This window comes from Pleurodeles waltl, chromosome 5 (genome assembly GCF_031143425.1).
Source record: "Pleurodeles waltl isolate 20211129_DDA chromosome 5, aPleWal1.hap1.20221129, whole genome shotgun sequence".
Taxonomy (NCBI): Eukaryota; Metazoa; Chordata; class Amphibia; order Caudata; family Salamandridae; genus Pleurodeles; species Pleurodeles waltl.
The window spans coordinates 627,411,952-627,428,607 of record NC_090444.1 but is presented as its reverse complement, the minus strand read 5'-3'; the positions used below and the strand labels follow the sequence as shown (position 1 = coordinate 627,428,607).

The 16,656-nt window shown below is 43.3% G+C and overlaps 1 protein-coding gene across 1 annotated transcript; it reads left to right on the top strand.

The window, feature by feature from the left end:
* The first annotated feature begins 1,788 nt into the window (after positions 1-1,788).
* Positions 1,789-10,897, top strand: MPC1 (mitochondrial pyruvate carrier 1). The gene is made up of 2 exons (XM_069234487.1): positions 1,789-1,883; positions 10,761-10,897. The coding sequence occupies exons 1-2, from the start codon at positions 1,841-1,843 to the stop codon at positions 10,895-10,897; spliced, it is 180 nt and encodes a 59-aa protein (XP_069090588.1). The 5' UTR covers positions 1,789-1,840.
* Positions 10,898-16,656: the final 5,759 nt, after the last annotated feature.

Here is a 16,656-nt window from a genome sequence, read left to right as displayed (position 1 = left end):
TATGCTGCCCCTTTTTTGGTGTAATCCTCTGTCCTTAGTTCACTGCTATGCTACCATTTTGTCAAGCTACATTTAACAATTACTATCGTAAATAAACCGTACAGTTTAAACAAATTGTTGATTGTCTTTCACAAAGCAGAGCCAAAATTGAGTGCATCCATCACATAAATAAGACAGAAGTGTATGAGGGAACAGCTATATTCAATCTCTTGCTTGTGTCAATGGATGTTTAAAAAGAAAAAAAACTAATTTAAAATAATTGCACACTCCATTTTCTCATGAACATCATGTGAAGTTTTGCAAACATCAATGGGTAGTTACAGAGGAAGGACACTATTTTTTTCAAGTGTAGGAGGATAACTTAAAGAGGGTTTCTAACAGCTGTAGATTAGGATCTGCTAATTTACAATGGGACACAACCTACATGAAGATTTAGTGGGCAAGGTCGCCAGGATGCACTTAAATTCATTGTATAATAGTGAAAGAACAGAACTTAAGTTGTATTCGTTAGAATTTCACCTGGAACGTGTAAACTGAGTTTAACTGTCCCATGCTAAATACTGGGGTAAGAAAGGCAGGAGTAAATAGTTCCTCACCCTGTGAGGAATTGGTATGGCGATGTTACTTGGTCTGTTTTGTCAAATTTAGAAATGCATGCAAATTGCTTCAGTACTGCATCACATTCTCTAGTTGCATATTGGGCTTATTTAGTTCCTAGTGGGTTTCTTTATCCAAAGGACACCAACAAGCAATTCATTCATACATGATTTTATTGTGGTGGGGTGTAACAGGGAGGAGCTACAGAATGTTTTAATTTGAGTTTTTGATGATTAACACTAAGGGGAAAAAGTAGCTTCTGGTGACACTAACCTGCAGCACCTTTTAGCATTAAGGGAGTGGACCTCAGAAGGGCAAATTGAGGCAACTTTGAGAGAGGTAATTAAAATGAGACTACATCTGACAGGCTTCAAGAGTGAGAACATTGGTAGGTGAGGTAGTTTGGAACCATGAAAGCTTCTTTTGTAATAGCATTAGCATGGCCTGGAACGATTGTTCTAGTAATCAAAACAAGGAATTTTAAATGAGCCATCCACAATTTTCTGTAGACATTGAGGTGATGGTATAGTCATCCATTTATTATTAAGCAAAGAATTAATGGCACCGAATAACTGTAATGGTTAGTATCCTTTTCAGTTATGTTGGGGAGAATATTAAAAAAAATTGATTAACACCAATCAAATGTGTTCTAAAATTTTAAAATTGCTAAATACATTAGTGGATCAATCTTAGGGAGACGATGCACCTTAGCAGCTAGGGCTGCTGACTTTGGAACCTTTGGACCAAGATTTGAATACTGGTCTTAATTCTTGACTCAACATTGTGTGATTCTGGGTAAATCACTTAATCTCCAGTGCTTAAATGTGCGGAATGTATGTGTATAATCCACTTACCTTATAGATAATCTCCCAACCCCAATATAATATAAAGTGCTCCTTTGCTTCCTAACTAGGTTTGTGCTATATAAGTACATACACGAGATATTTATCATGCAAGTTCTATCTCTTAAGCCTTTTACAAAGGTAAAAATTCCCAGTGCCCTATCTTATCCTGTCAATGTTCTACTTCCTCCTGTAACACTTTATCTCGTGATTTGTCAATACTCTTAACTTTCTTCAAAGTAGCTGAACTTGGTCTTTATCCAACCTTGTCTGCAGAATCATTTACTCCTGCGTACCTGTGGCATGCTGAAAGTTCAGGCTTTTACTCTTTCTCAATTCTTTTCCAGCACTTTTGGGGACCTGTGGCCAACTGGGGCCTCCCTATTGCTGCTATTAATGACATGAAGAAGTCTCCAGAGATTATTAGTGGCCGTATGACATTGGGTAAGTATTTGTGTTTTTGGATTGAATTCAGCAGGCTCTCATCTAAGACTCCTCATTAAGGGCCCCAAGCCCCTGTTTTTTAACAACCCTTCTGAAAGTATTATTACTCCCAGTCATAAATTATCTGATTGAATATTTTTCCTAATTAGCCTTAAAACCATCATTGATCCACTGAATTTGATCAACGTGCACTTGGGAACATGCAGTTGAGACTGAGGGTCTGATTATGAGTTCAGCGGACGGTTTTCACCCTCTGCCGAACTTCCAACAGGGAGGTTGGCTCCATACTGGCTACCTCCCCGCCGTGCCCATTCACCGTTTCCCACTAGGTCAGCGGGCAGAAACCCAAGTTTCTGCCCACTGACCTAGCGGGAAACAGCCTACAGCATTTTCTCCGTCTCGTAATGAAGCCGGCGGCAATGCTGTAGGGTGCACCAGCACCCTTGCAGTATTCACTGTCTGCACAACAGATGGTAAACATTGCAAGGGTGCTGGCCAGGGGGGCCCTGCATTGCCCATGCCAAGTGCATGGGCAGTGCTGGGGCCCCCTTTACCTGTTCTCCACCAGCCTTTTCATGGCGGTGCTACCATCATGAAATGGCTGGCGGAGATCGAGGTCGTAATCCCCATGGCAGCGGACCACCACAACTGCCAGACCACCGGGATCTCTCATCCTGGCAGTGCTGGTTGTCCCATCCCGGCTCTACCGCAAGTGTTGGAATATGGCACTCAGACCGGTGCTTTGGCTGCGGTCCGACGCCATCAGAGTCTGGTCAGACTCGTGAGGGGGCCTGAGTGTTCTGCTTTGTTGATGTGTATTGCAGCATGCCATTGAAAAAGACAACCACATGAGAAAGGCAAAGGCACAAAGCGAGATGGTACAACTGTTTATTCACCATGCTCTTGACATTTGTAGCCATGCAGTCTTTAATTATTAGCCATGTAGTACTTACTGATTATTTTATGGTAGTTTCTTAAAGTCATACTGCCCAGTTGCAAAGATCTAAGGGAAAAATTAAAACTCTCACCTCTACGATTTAAGTCCCTAAATTGGGCCCACACTTAACTATTTGGGGATTCAGAAAAACTTATAGGTGCACTCATGGAAGTTCACTCAGGATGCAGATTTCTCTGCGTATTCTTCCTCCACTGCACTTACTCTTTTGTATTTGCAACGTAGACAAGCTGTATGTGCCCATCTGGCAGATTTGTGTGTTTGTGCATGAACGTTTTTCTCTTTCTCCAGAGGAAAATGCTTTTTATCTTTTCATTGTGTCAAAATCCCTGCCCCGCAGAATTAGTATTTCCATTCCCTTTTCCACCCTGGAATTGCATTTGTCATGGGTTTTCCTTAGTTTTATGTGCACTTCCTAGGTGGCTAGCATCATGCCTAATTTTTAGAAACCCCTTAGACTTATACATTTGTGGGTGTTTTTTGAATTTTCTATGACCACCCCTCCACAGTCACACAGCCTCACCTGAAACCTAGTAGTGAATGCAATGTGCCAGAACAGCAGATGGATCAGAGCTTGGTTCCTATAGCAGGTTTAAATGTCTACAGATGCACATTTTTAATACACATGCAACATTTGCTTTTGCCAATTATTCTCCTCCACCCCATCCAAAAAATCAGTTTGGTTGTTCTGAGGTTTGTAAATGATTCCCCTTTAGTTAAATTTTGGTTAGCATGGTCTTTGTTTTTTGTTTTCTGTGCAGTCACTGTCTAATTTTCTGTCATTTGGTTAACATGTTTCCTATACTCGCGGCCCACACAAGAAAGCCCGATGCCATATGCTGTAGAAAATAAAATGAATGCCTGGCTTTCTAGGTTACAAAGTGCACTCCCAGTCACTGATGTCAAGTTGCCTGATCACCTTCTGTCAACCGATACAATAATGGTGCCTGCCTCAAAATGAGCATGTTTGAAAGGCAAACTAATCAGTGGTTCATATGTTTTACCAGATCCTTTAACACCGCAGAAGGAAAAGGGGAGGGAGGGGCTGAGCCAACTTGAACAACAAGTTCAGACCTGCATTCCACTTGACAGAGAAACATTCATTTCTCATGAATACAACAGGTAGGTAGCTAGGCCATGAGGGAGATAGAAATTTGAGGAAGCATTAAACTTAAAATGGTGTGAAGTAGCCAAACGCTTGCTACGAGAGGCCACCTGGTAAGTGCTCTTCACTGTAGTCTTGGACAACGTGATTAGGTCCGCTTTTGGTATTTTCACATGTGGAATAGGAAAAAGGAACCAGAGCATCTACAAGTGCAGACCAGAGTGTATGTGTTAAAATGTAATTGAAAATGGCTACAACCAACAGACAGTATTATGACTCTTGTGTGGTCTTTGGTTTTCAAATACCACCTTTTTTGTTTTAATGTGGCTCTCCTCCAATTGGACCCTACTCTACGGGAACTCTTCTGCTTTTTGTGGGAAAAGCAGAATTGTAGGTTGTCTAATAAGGGCAGGTGAATGTGTCTTACTGAGTTTCCCTGGCTCATAACAAGGGTGCTCTCACTCTAAAAAGCCACACTTATCAAGCAGTTATTTTAAAGGAAGAGGAAGATTGAAAGAAAGAAGGTATTGATGTATGATCTACTTAGAATGAGATATACAATTTAAAATAAAAAATTTCATTTTGACAAATTAAAATAATTTGTAATAAAAAAAAAAATTAAGCGAGTCCTACTGGACTCGAACCCTGAGTGCTCAGTGTATAGGTCTGTCACCTTCACACTGGGTTATTTGTTCCCTTTTTTCTTTTTTTTTTTGCCCTTTATGTGCTATCTGTGACCTCAGGAGAGACTTCAGTGGGTCCCCTCTGGTCCCTAAATATTTTTTTTAAAACTTTTTGTTTACATTTTTTTTAAACATGCCCTTTATGGGCTACCTGGCACTGGAGGGAAGCCTTAAAGCTTCCCTCGTGGTACCATTGCTTCAGCAATTACAAAGCTGCTTTGACAGCAGCTCAGTGCTCACTGAAGCATTTCATCCCTGTCCTCTACATGCATATAGGGGACAGCTCCACTGTTTGACAGCGGGACCTGCTTTACAGGTCCCGCTGTCAAACAGCGGAGTGTTTGCTGTTGCTTGACTGGAGATGCAGCCAAGCCACAGCAAATAGCTGTGTCCTGGGAGTGGGCCCCCTGCGACATAGCAGGACCCTATCCTGGGGGGTGGCGGTCCCCAGGGTCATCAGTGGTTCCATGAGGGGGCCCTCCCTGCCCCCTCCAACGTGCACACAGTCCAGGAAAGGTGGTAGTCCCTGAGGTTTGGGGGGCGGGGCCCTAATGGGTGGTGAGGGTCTCAAAGTGACCCCCCCCTCCCCCATAAATTGCATTGATCGCCCAGGGAGGTGGTGATCCCTGGGGCAGCGAGAGGGGCTGGGCAGTCCCCCCACATATTACTGTAACACCCCAGGAAGTCAGTGGCATGTGCCCCTATCACCACCACCACATATTTCATCACCCTGACCCCTTAGCTCTGGTGCTGGGGTCCCATGGCGGGGTGCAAGTTATAGTTACCTTAGGGCATGAGTTATAGTTCTTTGATAGCAGGTGAATTTCTATGCTTTTGTACGTTTCAAATGTGAACCTAACTATAAAATCCCTGTAAACCTTTTTTTTTTTTTTTTTTTTTCTCCTGTGTGTGTGTGTGTGTGTGTGTGTGTATATATATATATATATATATATATATATATATATATATATATATATATATATATATATATAAACACAGACCATACTTTCAAAAGGTTTCAATACATTTTCTTAATCTTTTTGTATGGACTTAACATTTTTTTTGCATTTTGACAAAAGCACATATCATGAAATTTCAATATTGTGACATGCTAAACGATTAAAACTAGGTCACTACTACACACACACACACAAGCTACGCACTCCAGACATTACAACCAAACTGGCAACCCCATACTCAGAACTCTTACAACCAAATTAGAAACACAACAGCCTATATTGTCCCAAAAGTTAACGAATGCAATCGAAATATCAAAATAATCAAGAATGCTTTGCCAATATTTTCCCAGTGCATCTCTTGAAAATCTCTTCAGTTGTTTCCAAGGTTGTGTAGCTCAGGCAGCTCCCAGGAGGACTTATAGGTCTTTTTTACTGTGATGGTTATCTCATTAAGACACACAGGCAAGGTATTTGGTATTTTAATTTCATTTATGTAGGACTTACCATCCATCATGAGGTGTGGAGGCTCTTGGTGTGATTCTGTCCAGTTTAACCGTAGAGCATCTGAAAGTTATGTTCTTAAAATCATAACTTTCCACATGTGACCCGAAGTATCTTATTGTTTTTAGTCTAGCTGAAGACAGTTCGTCCCAACTGAAAATGCTCAGTTGGGCTGTTAATTCTCTCCTTTTTAATGAAGAACAGGGCTACATTACATACTTGTGCTTGTCTTTTGCCTCATACAATACCACAGACTGGTGTAAAGTGCGGTTTTACAGACCTTGTTACGAAGTTCACATTATTGAAGCATATTTTTTTTTGTAGAGCGCTGCAGTGTGCTTGGGTGGGTGAGTGCTAAGATTGGGCACAAGGCAAAAAGTGGCAATACTTTTTAGGTCTTGTTAACTAGACAGTGACAGTTGTTTGATTTCAAAAGGCCTTTTTTTGGAATTTACAGTGGACTTGCAGCCTGCCTACTTCTAACTAGTGGTTGACTGTATTGGCAGTTATATTTGCTTGCTTCGTATTCCATAGCTTGCCTTTCTCTTCCGGTGTTTGTCCCTCCCCCAGAGCATAGCCTGTTTACCATCCTTCTGATTGGCTTACCTGTATTTTTTCACAGAAGACCTTTAAGAACTCTCCTTCTTGTGCTTTTCCGCTCCCCACACCAAATACCTACATAGTCCTACAAGTTTCTTTCTGGTTTGTTTGCTTCTCCCCCGTGTTACTCTCCCCCTCGTGAGTTACTTGCTTTCTCTTGTTTGCTTCTTCCCCACCTATCCCTCTCGTGCTTCCTGCTCAGGGCGTCGTGCGCTTCTCCTCTGCCACCTGTATTCCCAGCCCCTGCTGCCCGCCAAAGGCTATATCGTACATCCTCTTAACACCCGTCACACTCCTCTATTGCCCTCTTGTGCAAAAAAACCTTTTTTTAAGGACCCATTTAGCGTCTGCCATATTGGATCGGTTAAAAAAAAAAAAAAAGAGGAACATGGCGCCCATGTCATGAAACTGTCAACAGTCGCATTAAAGTACTTTTTTTTGCCGGTGTTTGGCAGCATGAGCAAAAATATTTTGCATAGGTAGAGCCAAACAGCTGTCTGCAAATTATTTTATATAGGTTGTAAGTTCAAAAGTTGTCTCGAACTTGTAAATCACTTGTGTGTTGCACATGTGCCATCATTGACCATGGTGGTGCCATTGATGTGCTTCGACTCTGTATATATGTAGAACGGTAATCACTTTTATTTATGGTGTGCAGAGGTGTGTATTTAGTTAGGCCACACGTCTTCAAAGGCTATGCCCCCTTTTGTCATCTGGTAGCTGTCACACCTGTCCGATATGCAAGCTTTTCTGCTATCAATCAGTAACTAGAAGTTTTCTTGGTGAGACTGTGCCCCGGAACTACTGCCAGTATTTCAGTGTCCTTAACTTTCACCTAACCAACTCAGTCTTTCAGTCTTATTCTCTAGCCCTTATTTTCATTCGGAGGGAGGGGTTGAAGAGGTGTCACAGACGATATTTCTGAAGGCATGTACAGTAAAACTTTAAAGGAATTGAGACTGACGCAAAATGTAAACTACTGAAATACATGCGTTGCATTACAGTTATTCACCCCATATTATAGCAGTTTACAACATAATAGGACCCCCACAGACTTCATGAGAAACATTCTCATTATTTGCAAAGGTGACTCATCCACTACACTTAGTGATGTGTACCTCTTGATTCAGAGTCTTAGTATGGTTTTGCAGTGCTTTTCTTCAATCTTATAGTTCTACCCTTTTATCTCCAGAGTCTGTTATTAGCTCATTTGCACTGTGAGTACTGTAAATGGAAACTCTGTTAAGTCAAGGTGGTAAAGACTGCTGTTAACAGAATTTGAATTAAGCTTAGAGCATAGGTGCCATAAAATAGAATCTCTGCGGACAACATCCTATTTCCTTGACAGTTTCTGACCTCCGTGCCTCTGGTACGAGTGGAACTGCTCTCATTTGAGGCTGTGTCCAATTTTAAAATTGATGTTGCAAATAAGAGGTGCTCTTAATCTGTTCCCCCCACTCTCCCCCCCCCGCCCCCCAACAAGCTGAGCATCTTCACCAAATTATACCCATCCCTTAGAACTAAGAGTTTATAAAATATTTGGAGGAATAAACAGGCCACTCTACTATTCGGGTTGTGTCACTGAATTTCTCTAAACTCATTAAAGAGATGAGAGAATAGATTTTCAGCTATGGTACACAGAACATTTCTTCTAGCTAGGAAGGATCATAGTGGTCACGATGAGGATTGTACCGCACATTATTTTTCAAACAATTGCCTTTATAGCTCCCTGGTCCCCTTTAATTCTCAAGCAACTCCAGTGGTTGATAAACTCCTGCATATGGCATATTAAAACCTCACATTATACTGCACGCCAGCATGAAGGATGGCAATTTAGCACATTATATCCTGATCCAGTTTCTCCACTAATGACCTAATTTGTGATTTGTAGACAGTCTTATACCTCGAGCGCCCTTTTGGCATGTACCCAGGTTGTGGAAATCAGAGGAGAAGTGGCTCATATTTTTCACAAGTGACTTGAGCCACAATGGCAAAACTCAACTAAGTTTCTTTGAGACAGTTTCACTCCCCAGCACTCAAATCTCGTATTATTCAGATTTCACACCATCTAGAGAAACATCAAATCTAGAGGAAAAAGTGAAGCCTCTTGGTGGACTCCACCTTCTCAAAAAAAATTACAACTTTAGGTATTGGGTCCTTCACCCAACAATGAGCAAGGGGCCCTCACGATCCCTCACTGGTCTTGAGAAATGACTTGAGGGTGGTCCACACGACTGAGCCTTGATCACCACTTTCTTTCTGTTTTTCACAAAGTACACTCTGCAGGACAAGACACCTGGACAAAAGAGGTGGGAGAAGGACCTCTAAATGGAACTTTCACACAGAGTGGGGAAACCTACAATAGGTCATGGATGTTTGCACTAGACGTGCAGGTACGAGAAACTCAGTATGAAATCTTGGCTTACTGGTACAGAATGCCAAAGATCGTGACGAGACGGGTACAGCCCCAGGTGCACTTTATGCTGGAGAGGATTTGGAGCGGTGGGCATTTTACTTAACCTCTTGTGACATTGCCACAAGCTGTTAACTGAACTCAATAGTGTTCAAAGTTCAGATACCAGAAGGCCCGAGTTGTGGTCCTTCAAAAATGACTTCTCTCCTCCAGCAGACCCCTGAAGTTGCGAAGGGGGAAGCAGCAAGCTATGGCAATAGTCGCAGAAAGTTAGCAAACTGATTGAGGATAAATTATGCTCTTGATTGACAATAGACTCAAATCAAACGAACCAAGCTATCACCTCCTTTATGCTACTTTTAGCACATGAAACGGAATGATGTCCTTCCCAAGGTATCTTAAAGCACAATGATTCTAATCAAATGACATCTTAGTTCCTCCCGCGCCACATAACCTAAACACCCCTGAGGCCACAGTCCTCATTGGGGGGGAGGGGTTTAAAAAGAGGAGGATCATTTGCAAAAACAAGACCAAGAGGAGGGTGAATTTGAATTCTGCAAAATGTTTTGTTTTTTAGCACCGTATCGCCTTACCACTGGATATTTGTAGGCGATATTATGCTTACTTAAAACAAAATACATACACTCAGATCTAAAAGATAAATCTTTTTACTTATATTTTGTGATGCGGTTCTATTTTAGCAGAGGGTATTGAGTGGTGAGCTCTTGATAGTACAGCTTTCAATGACCCAAAAACCTGTGATTTACAGGTAAGTGACTTCATTATCAAGTACATATTTGCCTATTTTCAGTAAGCTAGTTTTAAACTCCCTTTTTCTACCAAAAACATGCAGAGTCCACTGCGTTTTGAGAGTTAAAAACATGTACAATAACACCGGTGTTAATGCAACACTGCCATCAGGTGCACCTGGTGCAAATTTGAATCTGACTCCATATTACAAAACAAATGTGATGCATCCTCTGAAGGCACTAGAAACTGCGCCATTAAAACATAGACTTGTGATTTGAACTAGCCAACCCGCCTTTCAGTGCAAGGAGTCTGTTCTTAAACCAGGAAGAGATACCACCTTTTTACCCCTCCCCTACAGGCCTGTGCAGTTTGTGATTACATCTATCAGTGATAGGATGTCTAGGAGGGGGCTAGGACACACAACTCCCTCTCAAAAGGCAACCCCAAAGGGTGCATTAACTATGCAACACTTCCTAGGTGGTGCACCAGTAAACGCATTTTTCCCAGCACATTTCTATAATAAGTTGCAAGTACAAAACAGTTCCCTCATTTGCATGGGCAGCGCCAATGTGGGTCATGCCTCCTTGTTATCGCGTTGGTGCAAAAAGTGCTTCTGCGTGATTGATATTAGAGAAGGAGCCAAAAACGTGTTTGTGGCTTGTCATTTAACGTAGAAGTACCTCTGGGATGCAAAAAACTCTTCAGATGCCCATAGCGCTTCCATACCACTTTTGTAATAAGGCAGTGGATAGTTGGGGGCTACTCGTAAATGTTTTTTTTATTTTTGGTTGTCTGACAAGCAGCCTATTTTGTCTTACTGACATTGCACTAGTATGCACCCCTGTAATTTGGAGAGATTATCTGTTGTCATCATTGAAGTCTAGTGACTTGTTTTTTCTTTTCCTTTCCAGCACTTACTTTGTATTCATTACTATTTATGAGATTTGCATACAAAGTGCAACCAAGAAACTGGCTCCTGTTTGCTTGCCATTTTACCAATGAAGGCGCACAACTGATTCAAGGCGGGCGATTGATCAAATACAAGTGAGTGGCAACATTTTCAATAAAGAATGTTGTTTTGCCGAGCATTAATTATGAAGTACCATCTGAAGACAACTTTAGCATCTGCAGTTAACAAACGTTTGATTCACCTGAGCAAACAATCATTGTTTGAAACTCTTCTTTTTGATATTTTAGTTGGTTCTTTTTGGACACTTATACTATGATATTGATAGTAAATGAGTTTCTTATAAAAATAAATAAAACAACTTGACATTTGTTAAGTCTTAATATATGGTGCATTGCAAATGATAGATGTAAGGAAATGCCTCCTTGGCATGGTTACCCCCTGACTTTTTGCCTTTGCTGATGCTATGTTTTGATTTGAAAGTGTGCTGAAGCCTGCTAACCAGGCCCCAGCACCAGTGTTCTTTCCCTAACCTGTACTTTTGTTTACACAATTGGCACACCCTGGCATCCAGGTAAGTCCCTTGTAACTGGTACCCCTGGTACCAAGGACCCTGATGCCAGGGAAGGTCTCTAAGGGCTGCAGGATATTTGCCACCCTGGGGACCCCTCACTCAGCACAGACACACTGCTTACCAGCTTGTGTGTGCTGGTGAGGACAAAACGAGTAAGTCGACATGGCACTCCCCTCAGGGTGCCATGCCAACCTCACACTGCCTATGCAGTATAGATAAATCACCCCTCTAGCAGGCCTTACAGCCCTAAGTCAGGGTGCACTATACCATAGGTGAGGGCACCAGTGTATGAGCACTGGGCCCCTACAGTGTCTAAGCCAAACCTTAGACATTGTAAGTGCAGGGTAGCCATAAGAGTATATGGTCTTGGAGTCTGTCAAACACTAACTCCACAGCACCATAATGGCTACACTGAAAACTGGGAACTTTGGTATCAAACTTCTCAGCACAATAAATGCACACTGATACCAGTGTACATTTTATTGTAAAATACACCCCAGAGGGCACCTTAAAGGTGCCCCCTGAAGCCTTAACCAACTACCCGTGTAGGCTGACTGGTTTTAGCAGCCTGCCACACTCGAGACATGTTGCTGGCCACATGGGGAGAGTGCCTTTGTCACTCTGTGGCTAGTAACAAAGCCTGCACTGGTTGGAGATGCCTATCACCTCCCCCTTGCAGGAGCTGTAACACCTGGCGGTGAGCCTCAAAGGCTCACCCCCTTTGTTACAGCACCACAGGGCATTCCAGCTAGCGGAGTTGCCCGCCCCCTCCGGCCACGGCCCCACTTTTGGCGGCAAGGCCGGAGGAGATAATGAGAAAAACAAGGAGTCGTCACTGGCCAGTCAGGACAGCCCCCTAAGGCAACCTGAGCTGAAGTGACTCTGACTTTTAGGAATCCTCCATCTTGCAGATGGAGGATCCACCCCAATAGGGATAGGAATGTGACCCCCTCCCCTTGGGAGGAGGCACAAAGAGGGTGTAGCCACCCTCAGGGCTAGTAGCCATTGGCTACTGCCCTCCCTGACCTAAACACACCCCTAAAATCTGTATTTAGGGGCTCCCCTGAACCTAGGAACTCAGATTCCTGCAACCTAAGAAGAGGACTGCTGAGCTGAAAAACCCTGCAGAGAAGACGGAGATACCAACTGCTTTGGCCCCAGCCCTACCGGCCTGTCTTGCCCCCCCCCCTACCTTCTGAAGAACCTGCTCCAGCGACGCTTTCCCCAGGACCAGCGACCTCTGAATCCTCAGAGGACTACCCTGCTCTAAAAGGACCAAGAAACTCCCGACAACAGCGGCCCTGTTCACCAAAGACTGCAACTTTGTTTCCAAAGGAGCAACTTAAAGACAACTGCGTTTCCCGCCAGAAGCGTGAGACTTGCTACTCTGCACCCGACGCCCCCGGCTCGACTTGTGGAGAAACAACACTTCAGGGAGGACTCCCCAGCGACTACGAGACCGTGAGTAGCCAGAGTTGCCCCCGCTGAAGCCCCACAGCGACGCCTGCAGATGGAATCCCGAGGCTCCCCCTGACAGCGACTGCCTGACTCCCAGATCCTGACGCCTGGAAAAGACTCTGCACCCGCAGCCCCCAGGACCTGAAAGATCGGAACTCCAGTGCAGGAGTGACCCCCAGGAGGCACTCTCCTTTGCCCAGGTGGTGGCTACCCCGAGGAGCCTCCCCCCCCCCCCCCTCCTCCCCCCCTTTGCCTGCCTGCATCGCTGAAGAGACCCCTTGGTCTCCCATTGATTTCCATTGGTAACCCGACGTGTGTTTGCACACTGCACCCGGCCGCCCCCGTGCTGCTGAGGGTGTACTTTCTGTGCTAACTTGTGTGTTACCCCCACCCCCCCCCCCGTGCCCTACAAAACCCCCCTGGTCTGCCCTCCGAAGACGCTGGTACTTACCTGCTGGCAGACTGGAACCGGGGCACCCCCTTCTCCATTGAAGCCTATGCGTTTTGGGCACCACTTTGAACTCTGCACCTGACCGGCCCTGAGCTGCTGGTGTGGTAACTTTGGGGTTGCTCTGAACCCCCAACGGTGGGCTACCTTGGACCCAAACTTGAAACCCGTAGGTGGTTTACTTACCTGCAAAAACTAACTAACTCTTACTCCCCCTAGAAATTGTGAAAATTGCACTGTCTAGTTTTAAAATAGCTATATGTGATTGATGTGAAAAGTATATATGCTATTGTGATTATTCAAAGTTCCTAAAGTACTTACCTGCAATACCTTTCATTTGAAGTATTACATGTAAAATTTGAACCTGTGGTTCATAAAATAAACTAAGAAAATATATTTTTCTATACAAAAACCTATTGGCCTGGAATTGTCTGAGTGTGTGTTCCTCATTTATTGCCTGTGTGTGTACAACAAATGCTTAACACTACTCCTTTGATAAGCCTACTGCTCGACCACACTACCACAAAAAAGAGCATTAGTATTATCTCCTTTTGCCACTATCTTACCTCTAAGGGGAACCCTTGGACTCTGTGCATACTATTCCTTACTTTGAAATAGTGCATACAGAGCCAACTTCCTACAATAGAGAAATGCTAGTGCCTAAAGCTCTTGCTCCCCAACTGGTTGCATATCATCAAATCATCCCTGACAGCAAAATTCCACGAAAGCTGCACAGAGTGAAGCCAAAGGCTAACACATGCTCTTCATGACTATCATACGTCCCATCATATATTTTCCATCATCACCCCTTTAATTCCTTCCTTCTCCTAGTTTCCTGAAAGCTGTGTTTGTGTTGAAGTCCCAGTTGGTCAGCTGTGCAGTTGAGTAAATGTTCCTTTATGGTTGTCTCTACACACACATCAATGGAGTATGACCCACAGCCATAGAGTTCCACTGACACATCTCACACGTTTTATCCTTAATGTCCAAGCAGATCTCTTCCAACAGATGCACTTTAGCCCCTCACGTAAGTGGAGTAGCTGTGAAAGCCTTGAAATCTGCTGCTTTTTGTACCTTGGATTTGCATAATAGCACTGTGCTCCTGTCTCCCCTGAAGTGACTGCATACTGATCAGACCTAGCGAGGGACCCTTTTCTTCTGTGACTGATTAGTTTCTTAAATAAGTGGCAAGGACAGAGGGAGCTTTCAGTCTTATTCTGAAATAGGATATATAATTATTTTGTGCACACTATACAGATTGGATTGTTTGGGCTTACTTTAGTCAGGAAGGACCAAGGCAGAAAGTCCTCCTAGTGTAATCACAAAAAGAATTTAAAAGCATTATACAAAGCGGGATCTAGTACCTTCCCTATGATCATCTTGTTTATGGTAATTTAATTATATAGTCTATATAAAATATACTTGGCCAAAAATATCATGGCAGACCATGTAGCCAAAGAAGTAAGAATATCGTTTTTAATAAATACTTTACTTCTATTTAAAATATTAAAATAATTAAACTGAATATAATGGTAAATCGATTTATTCAAATATTTATAAATGTATGTAACAATGAACATTTTCCCCTATGCATTTAGTTTAAAATATTAACAGTTAGCAAAAATATATCTAACTAATAAGATTATATAATCTAATTTAAATAAACATATTTGTACTTAACACTTATATGTTCGATGGCATGTGTGGCTGCAGGTACACATGCTATGCATATCTCTTCCGACATCTAGTGTTGGGCTCCGAGTGTTACAAGTTGTTTTTCTTCAAAAAAGTTTTTTCTGAGTCACAGGATAGAGTGACTCCTCTTGGTTACCGTGTGCATGGGCATCGACTTCATTGTTATATTGTTTTCTTTCAGCTGTCGGGTTCGGATGTGTTTCCTCTCGCTCAGAGGTTTCGAATCATAAAACCCCAGAAAACCTACTTATTTGTCGGTATTGTTTCGATCACGTTTCCCATCTAGCATCGAACCGGTAATACTGTTGGAGCCTTCATTTCGCCCTTCGGTGCCCGTGCGCCTGACTCGGGCCTGTTCAGGCCTACCGCGTGGAAAGCCTGATGGATCGGACTAAATTTTGTTTCAGCCCTCCGTGCCACGCGACGTACCCATATACAGAACAACACCTGGTTTGTAATTTGTGCCTTTCTACAGACTATCGGGAGGAAGATTGCAAAGCCTGTCAATCGTTTCGATCAAAGAAGACCTTGAGAGATCACAGGGCCCGAAGACTAGAAATGGCGTCGAAAAGCACTGAACATCTTGACGTCAGGGAGGAGGAGCAGGCGCAGACAGTAGTGTCCATCTGGGACACTGACTCCAAACAAGAATCTGAAGACGATAGATCCATCACAGCTGGCCAGCATTTGAGTACGTCTGCCCCTACACCCTTACATAAAAAACATCCTTTGGTACACCACTGCCAGAAGGCCATAGCTCGCCCCGAAAAAAGACTGTTGGCGACCAACCTTCGGGGTCGGCGCCGAAAAAGGCCACTCCTCCGTCCACCTCTGAGTCGAGTAAATCGATTTTAAAGCTTCCACCTCTGACTCCAGTAAACGACCTCATTCCTCGGAGTCGAAAATGAAACACTCTGTTTCGGAGCCGAAACAAACAACTACTTTTTCGGGACTGAAAAAGATCCAAACTTCGGAGATGAAAAAATCCTCATACACAGAGGAACAAGGACGTTCGAGAAATTTAAAGCAAATCTCAGAGCCCATGCAGGAATCTAACAAAGCTTCTGAAGAGACTGAGATTGAGCCAATATTAGAGGTTATCAATGAAAGACAATCGAGAATCCATATACATAAGGAGACTGGACGAATCATCACTGCACCTCCTTTAAAGACTAAAAGAAAGCTGGCTTTTCAAGAGGAGTTAGACTCTGTTCAAGCACCAGCAAAAGTACAGAAACAAAATGAGAAACCAGCACCTCTCCCTACTTTTCCTCCCTACTCTCCACAGCTTTCTTTTTCACCTCATAATAATCCATCACCATTGCCTTCTCCAACACTCATTATATTCATATGGAGATACAGTAGACCCATGGGATCTCTATGACCCTGATCCCATTCCAGACAATGATCCAGACCTTTACCCATCTATACTTTCTCCTCCAGAAGACATTACTGCCTACACCCATGTAGTCTCAAGGGCTGCAGCTTATCATGGAGTGCTTATGCATTCTGAACCCCTGGAAGAAGACGTTCTGTTTAACACACTGTCTTTCACTCACGCCAGGTACCAGTGTCTCCCAGTGTTGCCTGGAATAATTAAACATGCTGAGCAAATTTTTAATAAGCCTGTCAAAGCTGGAGTCATCACCCCTAGAATTGACAAAAAATATAAGCCTGCCCCTACGGATCCAGACTACATCACACATCCGGTTCCTCCAGACTCCG

Bases quoted from the DNA above. Each gene is read 5' to 3' on its own strand.
- MPC1 (XM_069234487.1), top strand. From the start codon at position 1,841: ATGAAGAAGTCTCCAGAGATTATTAGTGGCCGTATGACATTGG. The intron at 1,884-10,760 runs GTAAGTATTTGT...TTTCCTTTCCAG, and splicing joins TAGTGGCCGTATGACATTGG to CACTTACTTTGTATTCATTA.